Genomic DNA, 18,978 nt, shown 5'->3' on the forward strand with positions numbered 1-18,978 from the left:
GCTACATGTAAGGGATGATTTTTTACATGAAAGCTTTAAACCCTACAGACATGACCTAACCCACATGCTCTAGAAAATCAAACAGGCTATAAAGATCTATATGAAACCTTTTAAAATAAATACTGAAATAACTCCCTATTGCGTTGTATAAGACGAGGATATACTGAAACCTGGAACCTGCTGAAACAATGTTGTATGCCTATTTCAAAAAGTTCCGGCTAAATCTTTATAGTCAGTTTAATTTTTTTAACATGTGGGTTAGGCCGTTTTGCGCTGAACGCCTCATATGTGGTGAGTAACACCGATGCAGCCAGGGGGAGGCCTGACCGGCTTTTACGAGCCAAACCCGGGTCTAAGTTGTTCTCTCTTTCATCTCAAGTGGACACTGACCTCCCGCGGTATACCCTAGGAAACTGCCGTTGACTTCCGCTAAAGCGTTAGGTGTCGGTAGTAACCCACCCCCATAAAAATATTCTACTATGAAAAAACGAAAAGCAAGTAAGAACGAGTTGGATTGATAGAACAATTAGTTTCCTTTCGTATACGAATGTACTAAGCTCAATTATACATCGATGTTTTCTACCCATTCAGAATACGAAATACCATGTTACAGTCATTTCATTTAATGGCGATCGGTTAACGTTAACCTGTGAAAACCTAGCGATCTTTGTTTCCATAGAATTTGTATGAGGCCAAAGGTTCATTTTCACGAAAATTCTCTAAAGGCCAATCAATGAAAAAAAATTGTTGTGGCTGAAAACCGTATTCTATAAAAACTTATAGAAATCGGGCCAGATTTTGATATTGCTCCAATAGACATATCGTCGGTGTCATGCTTAAGTATTCCATACGCCATTTTCCCGTTTTGAGATAATCGCATTTTAATGTTTGCGTCACAACTGCGTGGAGACAACTTAAGAAAGTATTTATATTTTTAACTTGAATTATTAATAATATTATATTATTATTATTAATTGTGTGCCACCGCGGTTCAATGATATGCACACCCGCCTTGCACACTAAAGGTCGTGGATTCGATTCCCAGGCCAGGCAACATCAAAAAAATTTCAACGATGGCAAAATACCACTGAGTGATGTTGGCGACATTTCTTGAGTATTTCAGCCATGTAAAATTTCTCTACAAGTGGTGTCTTGGGACACGCCGTTCGGACTCAGCAATAAACAGTAGGTCCCATATCATGAGCTAATATGAATCGGGGTGCACTCATTGATATGAGAGAAGTCTCCCTTGTGGAACAATTATTATTATATAGATTTTCTTTGCAAAAAATTTGAGGAATATATATTCTAAATTGAGAATTTAAATTCTGATTTTTAAATGTGCTTTTAAATTTGTAGGTTATTAAAATATTAATTTTATACCTGAAAAAACGTATGCTTCCTCGTCGAAACGTAGATATTTCGGAAACTGGAGCAGATAGGAAAATGCCGACAAAAAAATTCTGAAAGAGCATACGCTGAAACCTTAGAAACCAACTATATCTCAAAAAGTAAAAAATGGCGTATGGAACACTTAAGCATGACACCGACGATATGAATGTATATGACCAATTATAGGTAATTTGGATCCTACAATATACCTCACCAACTACGTCCCTGATATACCTAATACTAAAATCCGAGGAGTTTAATTTTATAGGATTTGTTTTGGAGCCACAACAGTGAACTGGTTAAATTTATTCATCGATTGTAGAGCGATTTCCTGAAAATTCGCCTTTGGCTTTTATACACATTATTATGGAAAAAAGGCCGCTAGGTTCTTCTCCTTCTTTTCCGCTTAACACCTTGGGAGCATAGGCCCTCATGGATACAAAGATCGCTAGGTTGGCACGGGTTAATGTTAACTGAAAGCAATAACATTTCATATAGAAAGTTTTTGGATGAAATGGACAAAAATTAGGGGGTAGGAGTTTCATTTTTTTTTTTTGGTCTCTCTAATGTACAATAGTGTTATGACTTTTTTACAACCTCATATCCCTGTATGATAGTTTGATGATTTTCTAAATAAGATCACATAAAATCTTAAGTATAAAGTTATTCGATAAAAAAAAGCTTTTAAAGTCCGCACAAAAAGCTTTTAAAGTTTTTATTTTTCAGAACTTTTGAAATTTTTTTAAGTCACTGTAAGCAGATATTTAACTGAAAACAAGGTATAGGGCTATACGACATAACCAAAATGACATAACCGTTCGTTTCCCACTAATTTTATCATCGTATTATACCACATATATCATTTTATATTATACTAGCCGGCCCGGTCCGCGTTGCTGGCCCTTGAAACAGTTTTATGTTACCTTTTCTTAAGCAAATTATATATATTTTTCTTGCGTCGCAAATTAGTCGGGATCTGCAAGTGACTATAAATATAACATTTTCAGACTTGAGGCATGCATTTATTTCATCTGCTGGAATAGTGCAACTGGCAGTGTTTGTCTGAAATCTAAACATGAATTGCTCTTAAATCCTTCAAGAATCGTTCTAAAGCTTCTTGGGAATTTTTATGTGTCATCATACATTCGTTTCAGATGATAATTTCCATTTAATATTGCATATGTGCAATTCAATCAATAGAATGTCCAGTCCTTGCACCTTCTTATAATGTATACCTGATGAAGCTATAGCTATCGATATGTTGCCTTCTAATCTAAAGACTTGCTTTCCAATAAGACAAAAGCTTCGTTATGCATAACATCTGTTATTTCCATTGATTTGTAACATATTTCAGAAATCGGGAGTGGTCGGGTCTTACGACTAAAATATGTACCCAGGATTCCACCAGGGACTATCCCTGTACATGATCTGAAAATCGTATGGAAATAGGTTCAGATGTTTTGGAGATATAACGTAATTAAAAAATGGGCGTGCTAAAAGGATTGTAAAATAAGGAGGGCATGGGGGAGGTACCCCGTTCCCTCCAAAATTCAAAAAAATATATGGCCTATATTCACCACGGGTGTTCATGGTTATTTTCTAAGCCATACGTTAGTAAGTTTCGCAAAGACAGAATTTTAATAAAATAGGGCAAAGAGGAGGTACCCCGCCCCCTCAGAAATTCAACAAAATATACGGCCTATTTTCACCAGGTGTCATCCTTATCCATTCTCTGAAATTTTCTAGAAAATCGGTTTAGTAGTTTTGGATATATAAGATATTTAGAAGGTGGGCGTGGTCTGGTCCCAAATGAGTACATAGGGTCGGTGACACAACCACCATTGTCCCCAAATTATCTTTCTCTCTTTCATCAATTTTGTTAAAATAGCGCTTTTAAAAAATAGGACATAGGGGTACCTCCCCCCTCCACCTCTCCAAAATTCAACAAAATATATCCCTATTTTCGGACCCGTGGTCCCAGTAGATTCTCTGACATTTTCAAGAAAATCGGTTAAGCAGTTTTTGATATACATATAAGCTATTTAAAAAAGTGGGCGTGCTCGGGTCTTTAGGCCCCAAATGAAGAAACAACAACCATTATCTCGCAAATTAATTTTCTCTCCGATAGATTTATCAGTTTTGCTAAAATAGCGTTTTTAAAAAATAGGGCATAGGGGAGGCACCCCGCCGCCTCCGAAATGAAAAAAAATATATAGCCTATTACCCACCGGTGTTCCATGTACATTATCTGAACATACAAACAGACAAACATACTAACATAAACACATTGTCTTTTATATATTAGATGTATTTTTACTAAACTCTCAAAAAGAGTATTGTCTAAGAGTAAAATCGAGTAACATTGAATTGTAGGGTGAAAGTTCAGATGGGGAGGTTCGGAAAGTGAAAATTAGGAATGGGGTTGTTCGGAGCAGGATGTTTAGGAGGGTGGAAGTTCGAAGCAGGGGAATCGAAGGGTGAAAGTTCGGAGCAGGGTGGTTCGGAAGGTGGAAGTTAGGATTCTCCCTGTACATTCTCTGAAAATTTCAGGAAAATCGGTCCGGTAATTTTGGATATTCAACATATTTAAAAAGTGGGCTTGCTAAAGTACGGTTTTTAAAAAAGTATGGCATGGGGGAGGTACCCCGCCCCGGCGAAATTCAAAAAAATATGTAGCCTATTTTCACCACCGGTGTTCTCTATACATTCTCTGAAATTTTCAAGAAAATCTGTTCAGCCGTTTTGGAGTCTATACGGAACATACCAACATACTAACATACACACATTGTCTTTTATATATAAGATATATTTTTATTTCATATATCATTTCAACAATGCATTGAAAACCAAAATATGAGAATAAACTGACTTTGTGTACAATGTTTGAAATATGTTTTGTACAACGCATGGCACAATTGCCCAGGTAGTGGTATCGTAAAATTTTGAATATGATATATCAAAACTGTCTTTATGTTGTTGGGGAAATTACAACAAAAATAATTTTTTTTATAAAGGGATTTGATACTTCATACTCGAACAGCGTGATACTTATACCTGGTAATTGTGCCAACGTCTAGATTCTAGTAGATCGGACAAAAATTGGCTGAGATATGAGCGTTGGAAGGCAAAAATTCAATGTGATATCAGTGTTTGAATTTGCTACCAGCACAGCACTGAAATCACTAAAAATATGCTATTGCTATGCTGTGCTGTTTTCAAAAACAAAATCGAAAACTGTTGCTGTGCTGTGCTGCGAACATGAAAGTAGCACAGCACATGGTCTATGCTGTGCTTCTGAAATCTTCACAGCACATAGCGTAGCATAGTCATCCAAAATAAAAACGAAAACTGTTGCTGTGCTTTGCTGCGAACATAAAAGTAGCATAGCACATGGTCTATGCTATGCTTTTGAAATCTGCGAAGCACATAGCATAGCATAGTCATCAAAATCAAAAACGAATGCTATTGCTATGCTGTGCTGCAGGCATTTTAACAGCATAGTAAACAGCCGCAGTCAAGAAAACAAAAACGAAAGCTATTGCTGTACTGTGCTATGAGCAAAATCAACAGCATAGCATCAAACATAACCCAGAAAAATGTTTGATGGCAAAGAATTATGTATTTGAAATATAACAGAATTTGGTACTGAGCTGTGAAACCATGACTAATTGCACATTTCGATATTTTTAACACACTACTATTATTGCTCTGATCCAGAACCTGCAACAGTCTATTTTTGAAATGTTGACACTTTTTCTTTATAAATTTGTCAAAAAAATCAAAAATAGTAGATACTTTAGGTTCTGGAACAGAGCATATCTTTCTACCCTATGGATCTTTTATAGACAGACTACTTACCAAACAGCCAGTTATATAACAAACAGCAAATTGGTGGAAATATTCAACCACTGCTCAACTATAAGAATGTATATGTCTGAGTGCTTAGATACACAAATAAGTATATTTTTACTGTAAGGAACATTTAGAATGTTTAACTGAAATTAGAAAAATGCATAACGATGGCTAAATATAAAAAAAATTGCGCTAATCTTCTTGATTCTGCTCTCCAAAAAGGGACAATTTGTTTATAGCTTCGTTTATAAAGGCTGAATTTAGCTTTACTAATAATATGTCTTCTAGAGTTTCGTGATTCATTCGGTTTCGCCTGTTTGGTTAAAAATTAAGATTGTCAGAGTTTGAGCTCAATCGGAGTATGTTAACACGTGCCACTGGGACCTCAAAGTTTCCATGGGCCCTTTATATAGCCAAAATTAAAATCCCCGACCCGATTTTCAAAAATGTTTGTGGGATTACTTGTTTAGCAAATTGTAAACTGTTTTCATCGATTGGACAATAAATGGGATCTGTAAAGTGATTTTGTGAAAATTCGCCAATACAAATTAAAATTAAAATTGGTGCCCATTTTATAGGGCCAAAGGCGAATTTTCACAAAATCACTCTATAGACCACATTTATTATCCAATCGATGATAAAAGCATCATGTATGTACCTTGTAAGCAATAAACAACACTGAACAACTCATAGGGTCATTATTATAAGTTTTCTTTTACTATTGGATGTATTTGAAAACGCAAAATAAACGAGTTTGAAGACATAAAAATATAATTTTCACATTATAAGTTATTGTCAAGAAAGTTCTCCTTGAAATTGAATGATCCCTTTTAATATTATTTTTACTGGAACGCTAAAAAAATCTGATCGAAAAATCCAAACTATAACCAAAGAAGGCTTATTTATAATAATGGGGGTTAGTGAGTTTGCTGGGTTAACATTAATTATGCTTTGCTATGTAGAGCACAGAGCACAGCAATCGTTTTTCGATTTCATGACTATGCTATGTGCTATGCTACTTTTATGTTCGTAGCATAGCATAGCACAGCAACAGTTTTCGTTTTTGTTTTTGAAAACAGCACAGCATAGCAATAGCATTCGTTTTTGGTTTTGATGACTATGCTATGCTATGTGCTGTGAAGATTTCAGAAGCACAGCATAGACCTCGTGCTATGCTACGTTTATGTTCGCAGCATAGCACAGCAACAGTTTTCGATTTTGTTTTTGAAAACAGCACAGCATAGCAATAGCACTCGTTTTTATTTTTGATGCTGTGGCTATGTGCTATGCTGCGTCAATTTTCACAGCACCAGCATAGACCTTGTGCTGTGCTGTGAAAAACTAGAAGCAACTTGAAACACTGAAGTGTATGTAACATAGAAGATTTAAACAAAGTTTTCTCGACATGACATTTTTAGAAACGTTGTCCATTGTAGCTCGGAAATCGGGGGTACAACAAAACTAGGGATAGGTAAAAATGCGATTTTTCGGTCTGGCGATTATTTTAGTTAAAACTAGATTTTTGACTTTTTCATCACCGCAAAAAAAACGACAATAATCGACTATTCGTCGATTTTCGAGTTTTCATTTGAAACTGTAAAACCGCCAAAAGTGTAAAACCCCCAAGTCAACAATCTATGGGCAAACTCGAATACCGTTCACAAGACTTTTGATAGCAAAATGTCGATTAATCGAAAGTCGAATTACCTATCCCTTAACAAAACGTACGTTAAAACGGAAAATTAAACTGAATATACATATGTACCCTCCAATGCACTATAGGTAATTTGGCCTGTTTTTCAGCCAAACATAATAGCGGCGGACTTATGGGATTCTTATAAATGTTTAATGATTTATATGCAAAAGTAAGCTAAAGCAAAGAATTACGCAATATAATTCGGAAATAGTGTAGGGACACGATTTATATTTTGTAGAAACGTGTTTATTTAATAATAAGTTTTTATCGAATGACATACAATTAATAACGAACAAATATGGAAAATTCAATATAATTATTCAAAAGCTAACTTGATGAAAATACATTAACAATTTCAAAGTAGATATTTATAAAAAGTACAAAAGTATGTATTATGTCTCTACAAAAAATAAAAAAAAAAATACAATTGTAAAATTTTTCGTTACCTCTCTACGAATTACGAGACTTACAGCAATCCAAAAGATCCAGGAATCCTGGCCCAGGATATTTAATGTGTAATATAAATTTCATTGAATTAACTTGCAATCCCAGAGATCGGTCTTAAACAAAATGAATTTTCCGTGGCTTGATTTGACTCGTTTTAGTTTGTGGTCACGAAGAGAGCTTAGCGTGGATGTTGCATTTTCTTCTGGATTCCTTGACTCGTACAAATTATTCTTTTTCATGGAAATCCACCATAGCTGCAACAATAATCTTTCTTTATATTTGATTAATGTCTTTGAAGATCGCAATAGTTCTGGTTGTTGAATTCAATCTGAGCGCGTTTGAAAAGCTTCCATGCCCGTAAAAGTTCAGGCTCTTGAATCCAATTATAAAATCTTGTTCAACAATAACGAATCGAGAAATAGAATCCTTATAAAAAATTGTTCTTCTATATGCTCCAGTCAGGATCGCCAGATGTAGGGACACGATTTATATTTTGTAGAAAAGTGTTTATTTAATAATAAGTTTTTATCGAATGACATACAATTAATGATGAACAAATATGGAAAATTCAATATAATTATTCAAAAGCTAACTTGATGAAAATATATTAACAATTTCAAAGTAGATATTTATAAAAAGTACAAAAATATGTATTATGTCCCTACAATAGCGAACATCGGTTATAAGAAATTAGGTTTAAAAGGAACAAAGTTTTGTGTTCCCAAAGAATTTGTCTTAATATTTGTACACACATTTAACCCTGCGTTGACAAATGCCAGTATTGGCAAGACAATAGCAAAAATTCAAACCTTTTTCACAAATACATTTATACATTTTTAAATATGTATAGAGAAAAATATGAATGTATTGGTAAAAATGGTTTGTAACTTTGCTATTGAATTTGCCCATACCCAGTTGTTCAATAAATAGCAATTGTCTACTTTGGCATAGTTATGTAACTAGTTACTCATTGATCCTAGTTACTTTACACCCAAAAATGGCACACAAAATAGCCTATAGCCTGCTTTTGCCACTTAAAATGGGCTTTCCTGCCTATCATGTCAATTCACTAGTTACAGGTAATGCGGTGTGTAATATATTGACTATTTTATAGACTACAGATGAATAGTGTAATCGACAATGTTTCACTCTTGTAATCTCTCTTCGACATTATTTTTTTTAACAAAATATAAAAAAATTTTATGTCTAATTTTTTTTTTCATAATTAAAAAAACGTATTTTGATGCGTTTGTTGTGCAAAAATTTATGATGCCAAAATAAAGAACGTGTTACGAGCTAAATTATAGAAAGGATGAACAATTTAAGAAGAATATTTATAATATATCTGTGGTAAGTATTGATATTTATCTTGACGGAATACTTTATCGCGTCATTTCATTAAACATGTATACATTTTGTTTCAGGAACTTTTGAATGATCTGAAGAACACACGAGAAAAACATTCCAAGAACCAAATATACATAGGTCGCTGTATCAAGTAGTAACGCTCTAGTTCCAGTATTAAGGATCAAGATGGACCTGTCTTGTCCATAAGTATACAAGATTATATTGTCATTTGTAAAATTTTTGCACACCATGCAAAAAAATAAAGTGTGGCTAATGCTTACATATATGCATTTACCCATTTATGTGACTTCATATTACTAGTAATTTTGGCTATAATTTCTGACTACTGCATTGACTGGTTACTGGTAATGCAATGAAGGGACAAGTGGCTTTCCGAAGACTAATGAATTGACTGGTTACTGGTAATGCAATGAAGAGACAATTGCCTTCACACGACTATCGAATTGGGTGGTTACTGGTAATGCAGTGAGGAGAAAATAGACCCCTTCCTATGATATCCCCATGTTAAATTCACCAGTATATAACATTGCGAGTAGATTGGGTGGTAACTAGGGGTGTTTACCAGTAGCCAGCAAAATTTCTAGTTATTCCTTGGTTACCCGAACAACTGGGTACTGTCTGTGTGTAAACGCCTAGTAACTTCTTAAAACGACCACGATTAGAAAGAACAAAAATTGTCACGCCGCGAGTAGAATTTTTGAGAATTTGTTAGGATTTAAAGGCCCGCTTTAAAGCACAAGCGGATAGCGACGAACTTAAGAATTATTTCAAACATTTTAATATATGATATTTAAAAGTAAGCTTTAAAAGAATTTTACACGTTTATAACGAACGCCTGTATAACGAACAAATGTTTTTTTTCCTACCCCCTATTCTCATTTTACCTACCTTTATTCGTTCCAACCCTGAAGTCTGCTGAAGTCTACTGAGAAATTCGAAAAACGAACAAGAAACATCGAATCGTTCTGCATCATGACAATGGAAGCTCTCACACATCGATTCTAACCAGCGCCTGTTTGACGGGACAAAACGTAAAATTAATGGGTCATGCGCCGTACAGCCCTCACAAGGGATCCAATGAATTCATTTAATTCCAGCACATCAAGAAAAAAAAGCCGTGTTCAACGATTTTCGACGCCAAAAGATGCTGTAAAAGCGTTCAAAAACCATATTTTGGAGGTGTCATAATCAAACCACTGAAAACATCCCAACACATGGTCGCATGTCAAATTGTCCTAAGTACGCCTAGGCTAAAAATTGTTAAACTTTCCAAAAAAAATGTAAAACGACGCCTGGCGACACTGTTGCCTAGGCCAGAAGGTTTTTAGTTCCCCTAGTATGTAAAATATGGACCAAAATTAAATTTTTATATCTTTCATACAAAAGTAATGGTCCATTTCACGCGTTAAACAATATCAGATCATCGTCTAAAATTGTAGCCATCTTCCTCGACCTAAAGTCTTACCTAGCGAAAAATGCGTTGGCGAAATGCGTCTTCCAGAAATCAAGATTTAAGTTGTATATTAAAAATGTTTACACAAAAGTGGTGTCCCATTTAACCCTCTAAATATTTTCTTATCATCATCTCAATTTGCAAGCTTCTTCTTTGTCATATACTCTTACATTATTTAAAATTTTGAGTCGATCGGACTATTACTGTGACCTACAAATTCGCTACAAAATCGGATAATAATTATGGGTTTGGTCCATTTCATCCGCTAAATATTTCACGATCATCACCAATAACAATAGGTGTCTATTCTGGTGCGAACCCGATCTCCATGTAAAATTTCGTAACGATCGGTCTATAATTGCGGCCTGGAGTTTGATTACAATTTACAATGGACAGACGGACGGACACACATCTAAAAATCGCTTTATCACGTCGAGATACGAAGATTGGTGTACCACATTGGGGGTCTCCAGCGAATATTTCGCGGTGTTACATAAAGTTTTGCCAAAACAAACTTATAATACCCTTTCCACATAGTGGTGTACGGTAGTACAAGTAAAAAAGTATCAGTCGCCTTTGCCGACAGAGATATACCCTCAGCCTATGTGAATTGAAACTTTCATCGATGGTCAGATCACATGAATTTATGGACTTTTCGGGCTGTTTTCTCAAGAAGTATGGAGAGCAGGTCTCAAAGTGAACTTATCCGTAGTTTTGTGTAATAGGAACCCGAAGGAGTGGACTAACATAGTCCATATTCGAACCTGGATTATATCTAGTAGATATATTAAGAAGTGTAAAATATGGACCGAATCGGTTACTCCCTTCAAGAGTTATCGTGCGAACAATTTTTCCGAACATGTTTGAACTTTTGTGGGGGAGGTACCTGAAGGAGTGGACCGATATGGCTTATGTTCGACCTGAAACTATGTTTGGACAAAATATTACAAAGGCCAAATTTTGTACCACATCGGTTCATCCGTTCGAGAGTTATCTTGCGCTCCAACCACTACACCATATGGGCTTTTTGCATCTTTCAGTTTATTTTCTCAAGAAGTATGGACTTGCCCCAAATGAGACATGGGGCAATTTGGAACAAATATTACGAAAGCCAAAGTTTAGACCAAATCGGTTCATCCGTTCGAGAGTTACGGACATTGCTAAATCGACCCCAAATTGTCTGAAACGGATTTCGTCCAAACCTACTTGGCGCTTAAAACCATTATTAAGATGAGGCACATTTTGCCCGTATGCAAGTGTATATACCCTCGTTAGCATAAATGCTGAGGGTATAAAAACACAATGTTATAGGAGAAGCAAAGAACGTTATATGCAAATTGCTTTACAGAATATGAACCTTATGAGGGCGAGCATTTAGGATATTATCAATCAAGTACGAATGGGAGTACACAATGAAACCAAAACCACAAAAACTCTTGATTCTGGGATCCTTCATTACAACAATGTCCAAAATGTCATTTCATGAATACGATAGGTATTTTTAAACGTGGAATTTTGATTTTTGAATTTTGCAACACAATGTATCTTAGCATTATGTATCAGTTTCATTACAAAAAAAATTTAAGCTGCGGGCATTTATGGTGACTCCTCCGAAACGGCTTGACCGAATTTTATGAAATTTTGTACAAAGAGTCTGCACTGGTCTGGGGTCTGTCATTAAAAGTTGTTTTGGAAGTAGAATACCGCGCTTGAGTCCGTTTTTTGAAAACTTTTTAATTACAGACAAGATATTTGAATTTAGAAATGGGACTATATAAACGCCAGAACATTGATTTAAATACTTTGAATGACTCATACATATGTACATATGTATGTACATCACTTTTTTTAAATATAGTAAAATGTCTATAATTCCAACTATTACTTAAAAGTATTTTTATGAATTACTGAGATTTTTCCGAATCTACAATATGAATGAATTGCGAATTTTGAAGATTTCCTGTCTAAAATGTGGAAATATCATTTATATTATGAATTTTCAAGAGGAGTATATAATTATCATCAATTAAGTTAGAAAATTCTACAGTAAAATTAAACAAACAACATCTGGGAAGTATCAATACTTCCAGCTGGGATTTGCATATTAAAAAAGCTCGCACAAGAGCCAGAGATAACTTACCAGAACAACAAAAACAACCGACCATGACCCTATTCCACGAAACAACTTATCAACTTTTCATTTTGCAATTAGCAATATTTTTGACAATTCTCAAATGTTGGCGTTCCACAGAACCCTTATTTTCGATAAGTGATAAGTTGCTAATGATAACGTGAATTTGCTTAGATTCCAAAAAATGTAGCTATCTTTTTGATTTCTGTTCCACAAACTTTCTTTCTGCTAAGTGAAAAGTTGTAACGGCAAAGTGTATTTTGCTAAGATTTTGCAAAAAAATGTGCTCTTTCGTTCCACAGAAAACTATGCATTTTGATTTTGAAGATCAAATTTTGATAAGTTTGCCTTAAATTTGCGAGGTAAACGTTCTCTTTGCCAACGTACATTGTTAAAGCAAGTAAAGTTTTAAAAACGTTGCGAAGGGAGATTTTGTTCGGAAATAGTGAAAACACGGTTATGACAAGAAATTGTAAGGATTTTTCAGAACTTACACCCTCCGAACCACCCCTCTGAATCTTCCTACTTTGAACTCTCACTCTCCAAAATTTCACCCTGCGAACAACCCCAATCCGAACTTCCACCCTGCGAACAACCTCAAAAATCGATGTTTCTCGATTTTACACTTAGACTAAACTTTATTTGAGAGACTATTTTTATTTATTATTATACCCTCCACCATAATATGGAGGGTATATTAGGTTTGTCATTTCGTTTGTAACTCATCGAAATAATCATGCGACCCTATAAGGTATATACATATGTATGTATATTTTTGATCAGCGTAAAATTCTAAGTCGATTTAACCATATCCGTCCGTCCGTCTGTTGTAATCACGCTATTTTCCGAACGAGTTGAAATAGGGGGCTGAAATTTTGTATACACGTGTCTTAGATCAAGTTTGAAGATGAGCTTTGGTATAGCCCCCATATAGCAGTGCCGTGCGATTTTAGCTGTTTTAAGGTTTTTGGATACATTTTCAGAACGAATTAGTTATAATTTGGCGTTTAGGGTTCCTAGTGATCGAGAAACTTCTCCTCCAAAACTTACCGACATAGGTCCACCTTTTGTTATAGCCCCCATATATCGCCCGATTTCAGATATTTAGGGGTTATTAGCTACATTTTCAGGCCGAATTAGGTAGAATTCAGTCAATCACCAAGAAACGTCTCCACCAAAAATTATGGACATAGGTCCACGTTTTCTTATAGCTCCCCTATAGCAGTACCGTCCGATTTCAGCTATTTTAAGGTTTTTAGATACATTTCCAGAACGAATTAGTTATAATTTGACAAGTTACTTCTCCACCTTGTGGAGAAAGAAGACTAATTACTCTGTGTTAGCTCATGGTGGAGGGTATAAAAAGTTCGACCCTTCCGAACTTAACGCTTTATACGCACCATAGGCCTGTAGCGATTTTTACCTTAACACAGTTGACATTCCTGCTTAAACAGTGGTTTTTGTACGTCAAAAATCACCAGAAGTAGCGGGAAAACCACCAACTTGCCACCGCTGGGAACAAATAGCATTCACACTTTGCAAGAGAACCGAGAGACTTACCAAGATGGCGGAAAAATTAAGCAAGAGAGCACAACAACTGTGCTAAAAGAACAGTGATAGACAAATTTGCTAAGTGCAAGGGAAATTGAAAAGTAATTTTGTGGAATAGGGCCCAGGTCAGCTAGTTTGTTATAAATCGCAACTACACTTTGTATTTTTTGAAGGGATATATTTTTTTGAAGACAAATAGCAAGAGATTTGCACAGAAAACCGTATGTAAAACTATTTTGTTGCCATAAACGACCAATTAATATGACATTTTTACAATTTTGATCTTTGGAGAGTTTTTGCGAATTCTGAAACTACAATGTTCGTAGATGAAGGAAATCAAAAACAAAACAAAAATCGCCGGAGTGCTTTTTTAATAAATAAAGTTCACATTTTTGGGGCTTTTTATGGTTTCAAGATTTTGCTTGGAAACCGCAAGACCTATAGAAATGGGACTAAAGAAAATGTTGTAACAGTGTAAATTGTCTCCAACATGTTCTTTAGTTCCATTTCGATAGGGCTTGCCATTCCAAGCAAAAACCTAAAAACTTGAATTTTAACCGCGATTTATTTTAAAATTTCTTCAGTAATTTTTTCTTGTTTTTGGATTTTTCTCATCTATGAACGTTACTGTTTAAAAATTCGCAAAAACTTCCCAGGACTAATGGCTATATCTCAACATATACTTTTTCACATGTATGACATCAGCTGGCCTGTATATCAGTATACCACAACTGACAACTTACATGTGAAAAAGCATATGGTGTGATATAGCCATAAGCGGTTTTCATTTAAAGATAGTTAGGGCGCACCGTGCATGACATTGTTTTATATATAGCACTGTCACAATTTTAACCTCTATATCTCACAAAAGGTAAAACCCACGAAAATATTATAAACTCTAATCTTGTAGAGAATTTCCACTACTACAACATTTTCCCACATCCCATTTCCATAGGACTTCAGGTTTCCAAACTCTGGGGGAGTTTGCCATTCTCCTACCAGGCGCGTCTTCACGGGTGGCGGATGGGAAGGGGGTCATTGCAAAGTGTGTCGGAGCCGTCCTAAGGCAACCAAAGCCGGACCTGACCCCGCACATCGTGGACCAAAAATTGGATCGGGGTAGTTCCATTAAACAAATTAACTAAAATGGGTAGAAAGAAAAGGAGAAATAAAGTTAGGGTGCAGGGAGTTAATAACCCAGTACCGTCGGCAAGCGTTGGTGAGACCACTAGCTGTGTCGTCGATACCAAGTAATTGTGATCCGGCTGTTTTAGGTGTGGATGCCTTGGCACCTACAGCTGTACCTGTAACAAGTGCAACCACTCCAACCCCCAAAATAGATGACGACCCGGCAATTCAAACGGAACATGATTTTGCCAGGGCTGGTGAAAGCCAGTCTACTGCAGACAGGACCGTAGTTGTGGGCGGGGTCGACCTTCATGGGACCCTCAGAACTATTCAATTTTTCAATTAAGACCCGTTTTTGTCAATCTTGCCCCAACGTGCGTCGTTATATCTAGTAGAGACGCCTGGAACCGCAGTAACCCCCCTCTGGAAAGTCTGGCTTTTTATACAGATGGTTCCAAGATGGAGGAAGGTAACGGGGCTGGCGTCTACTGTGAAAGACCATCTCTTGAGTACACCTACAGGCTAGACAGCAACTGTAGTGCCTTTCTGGCTGAAATCTTCGCGATTTGATTTCGGTGACTATCTTTGTAGATAGTCAAGCGGCTCTTAAAGCCATCAAATCCTGCAACATCAAATCCGATGTCGTCCTTAAATGTAGATCAGCCTTGGGAACGCTAACTAACGGCTTTCGTCTATGCTGCGTACCAGGACACCGCGACTATCTGGGTAATGAAAGAGCAGATGAATTAGCTAGACAAGGTCAGCTATCGCTGACTCCATCAAACCACCCATTTGTCATTTCCTTCAGGAAAATTGAAGCGTTCTCTGACGAAAGAGCCAGTGAATTGTGGCATAATGAACCTAGGTGCGTTGTGGCAAGATCCATATGGCCGTCTCTGTCAGTCAAAAGAACGAACTCTCTGTTGAACCTGAGTAAAGCTGAAGTTAGAGTAACGACGGGAGTCATCACTGGACACTGCTATATCAGGGCCTTTACCATCAAATGGGATGAGGATGTTACTGACTACTGCAGACTCTGTGAGGATGAGGAGTTAGAGACGATCAAGCATCTCCTGTGTCGTTCTTCAGCCCTGGCTCGTAGACGGCATACGTTAGTAGGTGTTCACATTCCACCGTGTCTAACTTTCTACTCAACTGTGGAACCTGCTGTGATCTACAACATCATCAAAAATCTGAAGTGGCTGTGACAGAGCAACCTGAACGCGTAAATGATGTTTAAAATATTCTGCCTACCATCAAAATAAAACTTTTTACCTTCTCTAAAATTATTCCTCCCCTCTTAAACTTTCTGTAATTTATTTATCTTTACTTTTTAATAACTTACATATTCTTTTTATTTCTTCCCTCTCTCCTCTCTTTTCCACCTCCTTTTTTCTTTACAGATTTTTCCTCTTTTTTCTACTGGATGATCACAATGAACCGGAAGGTCTCCGAGTGACGCAGTCACAAGTTAGTGGCTGCACATCCCCAAACCTAACCTAACCTTCCAAACAAAATTGTGAAAAAAAATCTAAAAAAAATATGTTTCGATTTTTCTCATCTATGAACTTTTCAGAATCTGCGAAACCTTCCCAGGTGAAAGCACCTTTCATTTAAAGTTAGTTCAGGGGCACCGTGTTCGGCAGAAATCGCCGAATGCAAGTTATAATGCCTTTGGTATTTTTTTTATATTCGTACTACAAACTTCAATTTTTGGAAGAAAAAGGTCGGTCTGTACGTAATAAAATAAAGAAAATAACACACAACGTGTCGCAATGATAAAAAATAAATGTCATGGAAAATAGCGTCCAGAGAAAGTGGTGTACTGTATTTAAAGTATAATTTACTGATGACTGAAAATCCTACATCAAATTTCTTTAGAAAAGTTATGAACTGGAAAATTGTTCTTACCTGATTTGCCGTCGGATATCCACAATCAATTTGGTACGATGACATTATAATAATAGTTGTTTTTTAATTCGATTTTTCTTAATTGCACAATAAGTTATTTCAAATGCAAAAGGTAGAACATATCGCCGACAAAAATAAAATTAAAAACAAAATAGAAATGTGTTCTAGAAAACTTGTCAACTTTTAGGGCTGTTAGATAATTTTTGAGTATTTTAATCGTAATAAATATTATTATTTGGAATGATGAGTTTTCGATAATTGTATCATTGATTAGGGTTTATTTAAATTTGAGTTAAATTTGACACCTTTCACTTAAGACGGTAACAACATCATTGTGTACGGTAACAGAAAGTGGTTTACTTGGTTATTTGCATATTCTGCTTTTGTTGTTGTTGTTTTTATTTTAATTTGTTTTTGTTTTGCTTTTGTAATCAAAACGGCCAAGTAGCCAAAAGCAAATTGGCTAGAAAATGTTGTCAAAGGTCAATAAAGATTAGAAAAAACATCACCGACCGTAGACAATTAACGCAAAAAACCGAAAAATGTCAAAGCAAATTGTAAAACCGACATCTACTAATAACTTGACACTTGTTTGACATTTTAAAGGTCATTTATGTAGGGTGTGTGTGATGTGCGTTAATTTGGTTGTTCTCTATGTCGGCAAGGGTTGTTAGTTATTATGAAGAACGACACATGCCATTAGCCATATGTACACATCTTTGGTCTAACACTTAAGACACCATACTGGAATAGGTGTCGCCACTATAGTAACCCTAATGGCGTCGTAGTCGTCTTACCCCGGTTGTGTTTAATAGACAAGGTCAAGAATTTTTTTAAATTATTTTCCTCTTTATTGTTGTACAAAGCCATACAGCATATTTTCTTTGTTTATCTCTTTACTTTCGTTTTAATTATTTTTTTTAATTACCGACGGCTATTTTGCACTTGCATTTAAGTTGCGTTACGTGTATTTGCTTTTAATTCGTTTAAACGTACGACAATCCGGTTGCTAATTCTCATACGTAATCCGTACTAGATGGCTAAATAGAAGCATTAAACATACCAACATACGCCCATAACAGCGCGTGTTCGCTACGAGTACCACCGAGTATGAATTTGAGTATACGCCTAATTTCCGGTGTTTTGCTATATCGTCTTTGCGATGACGATTCATATAAGAAGATCACTGTTGCCACCGTCGCCACTGCTTGCTATCATCGACGGTTGCTGTTGGTACCGTGTGCGTAAATCCAATTTGATTCTATTCTGTCTTATGGGTTGCGTATTTTCTTGTAATTCGTATTGGAGATGAGTTCTTGTGTGTGTGTTGGTGTATGTGTGCCGGTTTCTTGTTCGCTCCTACATTACATTTGGAGTTGTTGTTTTGTTGATTTTCCTATTTGTTGGTTTCCTGTTAAGCTGGCTAAACGACAAAGACGACGGACGACAGTATAAAATCTCAAACTTGTTTTTGCGTGCCTTCTCTTGCCTTGATGCGCGCGTTTTAACGTTCGAGCACAAACTAGTTGTGAGCTGTTGTAAGGTTGTGGGCAACGCCATCCATGCAACAGAAGAGTCAAACACTATAAAAACCAAAGAAGAATGAAAATATAACCAACAAAAGAATAACAACAACATTCAACAACCATCCATTTGTGTGGAGCAAGCAGGCTCAATAACAAACCAACCATATTTGACTCCATTGCTTAGCCATGAAATGAAAAGAGAAAGAATTATTATTCGTTGAAAAAATTCCATGGTGGTTGTTATTGTTGCTGGTGCAAACCAAAATGCCATTAATCATAAAACTCGTTACTTTCTTTCATATTGTAAATGTTTATTGCTGGCAAACAACACTAGAGGGGGTTATCACACAATTGATGATGGTATTCCATTCTCTCTTTCTATCACACATGGGTATGCGTTCGTCTCTAACATGTTCCATGTAACGCCTATTTCTTACGAGCATGTTAGTGCAATTAGAGAACACTAGCGCCACCATTTAAAGTGAACGGTCAAACATGGAACTACCGTAACTAGTTACTCGTT

At 36.1% G+C, this 18,978-nt stretch overlaps 1 protein-coding gene across 1 annotated transcript in view; it reads right to left on the reverse strand.

Annotated features, from left to right (window-relative positions):
• LOC141403043 (homeobox protein caupolican-like) overlaps nucleotides 1-18,459 on the reverse strand; it is a 272,584-nt gene extending 254,125 nt beyond the window's left edge. Inside the window, exon 1 of the mRNA XM_073985206.1 lies at nucleotides 16,930-18,459. Within this exon, the coding sequence (XP_073841307.1) occupies nucleotides 16,930-16,974 (45 nt within the window). The 5' untranslated portion in view covers nucleotides 16,975-18,459. The remainder of the gene's footprint in view (nucleotides 1-16,929) is intronic.
• Between the last annotated feature and the right edge of the window lie 519 nt (nucleotides 18,460-18,978).

This window comes from Musca autumnalis, unplaced genomic scaffold (genome assembly GCF_047663935.1).
Source record: "Musca autumnalis isolate F117 unplaced genomic scaffold, ASM4766393v1 scaffold_4, whole genome shotgun sequence".
NCBI classification, from domain to species: Eukaryota; Metazoa; Arthropoda; class Insecta; order Diptera; family Muscidae; genus Musca; species Musca autumnalis.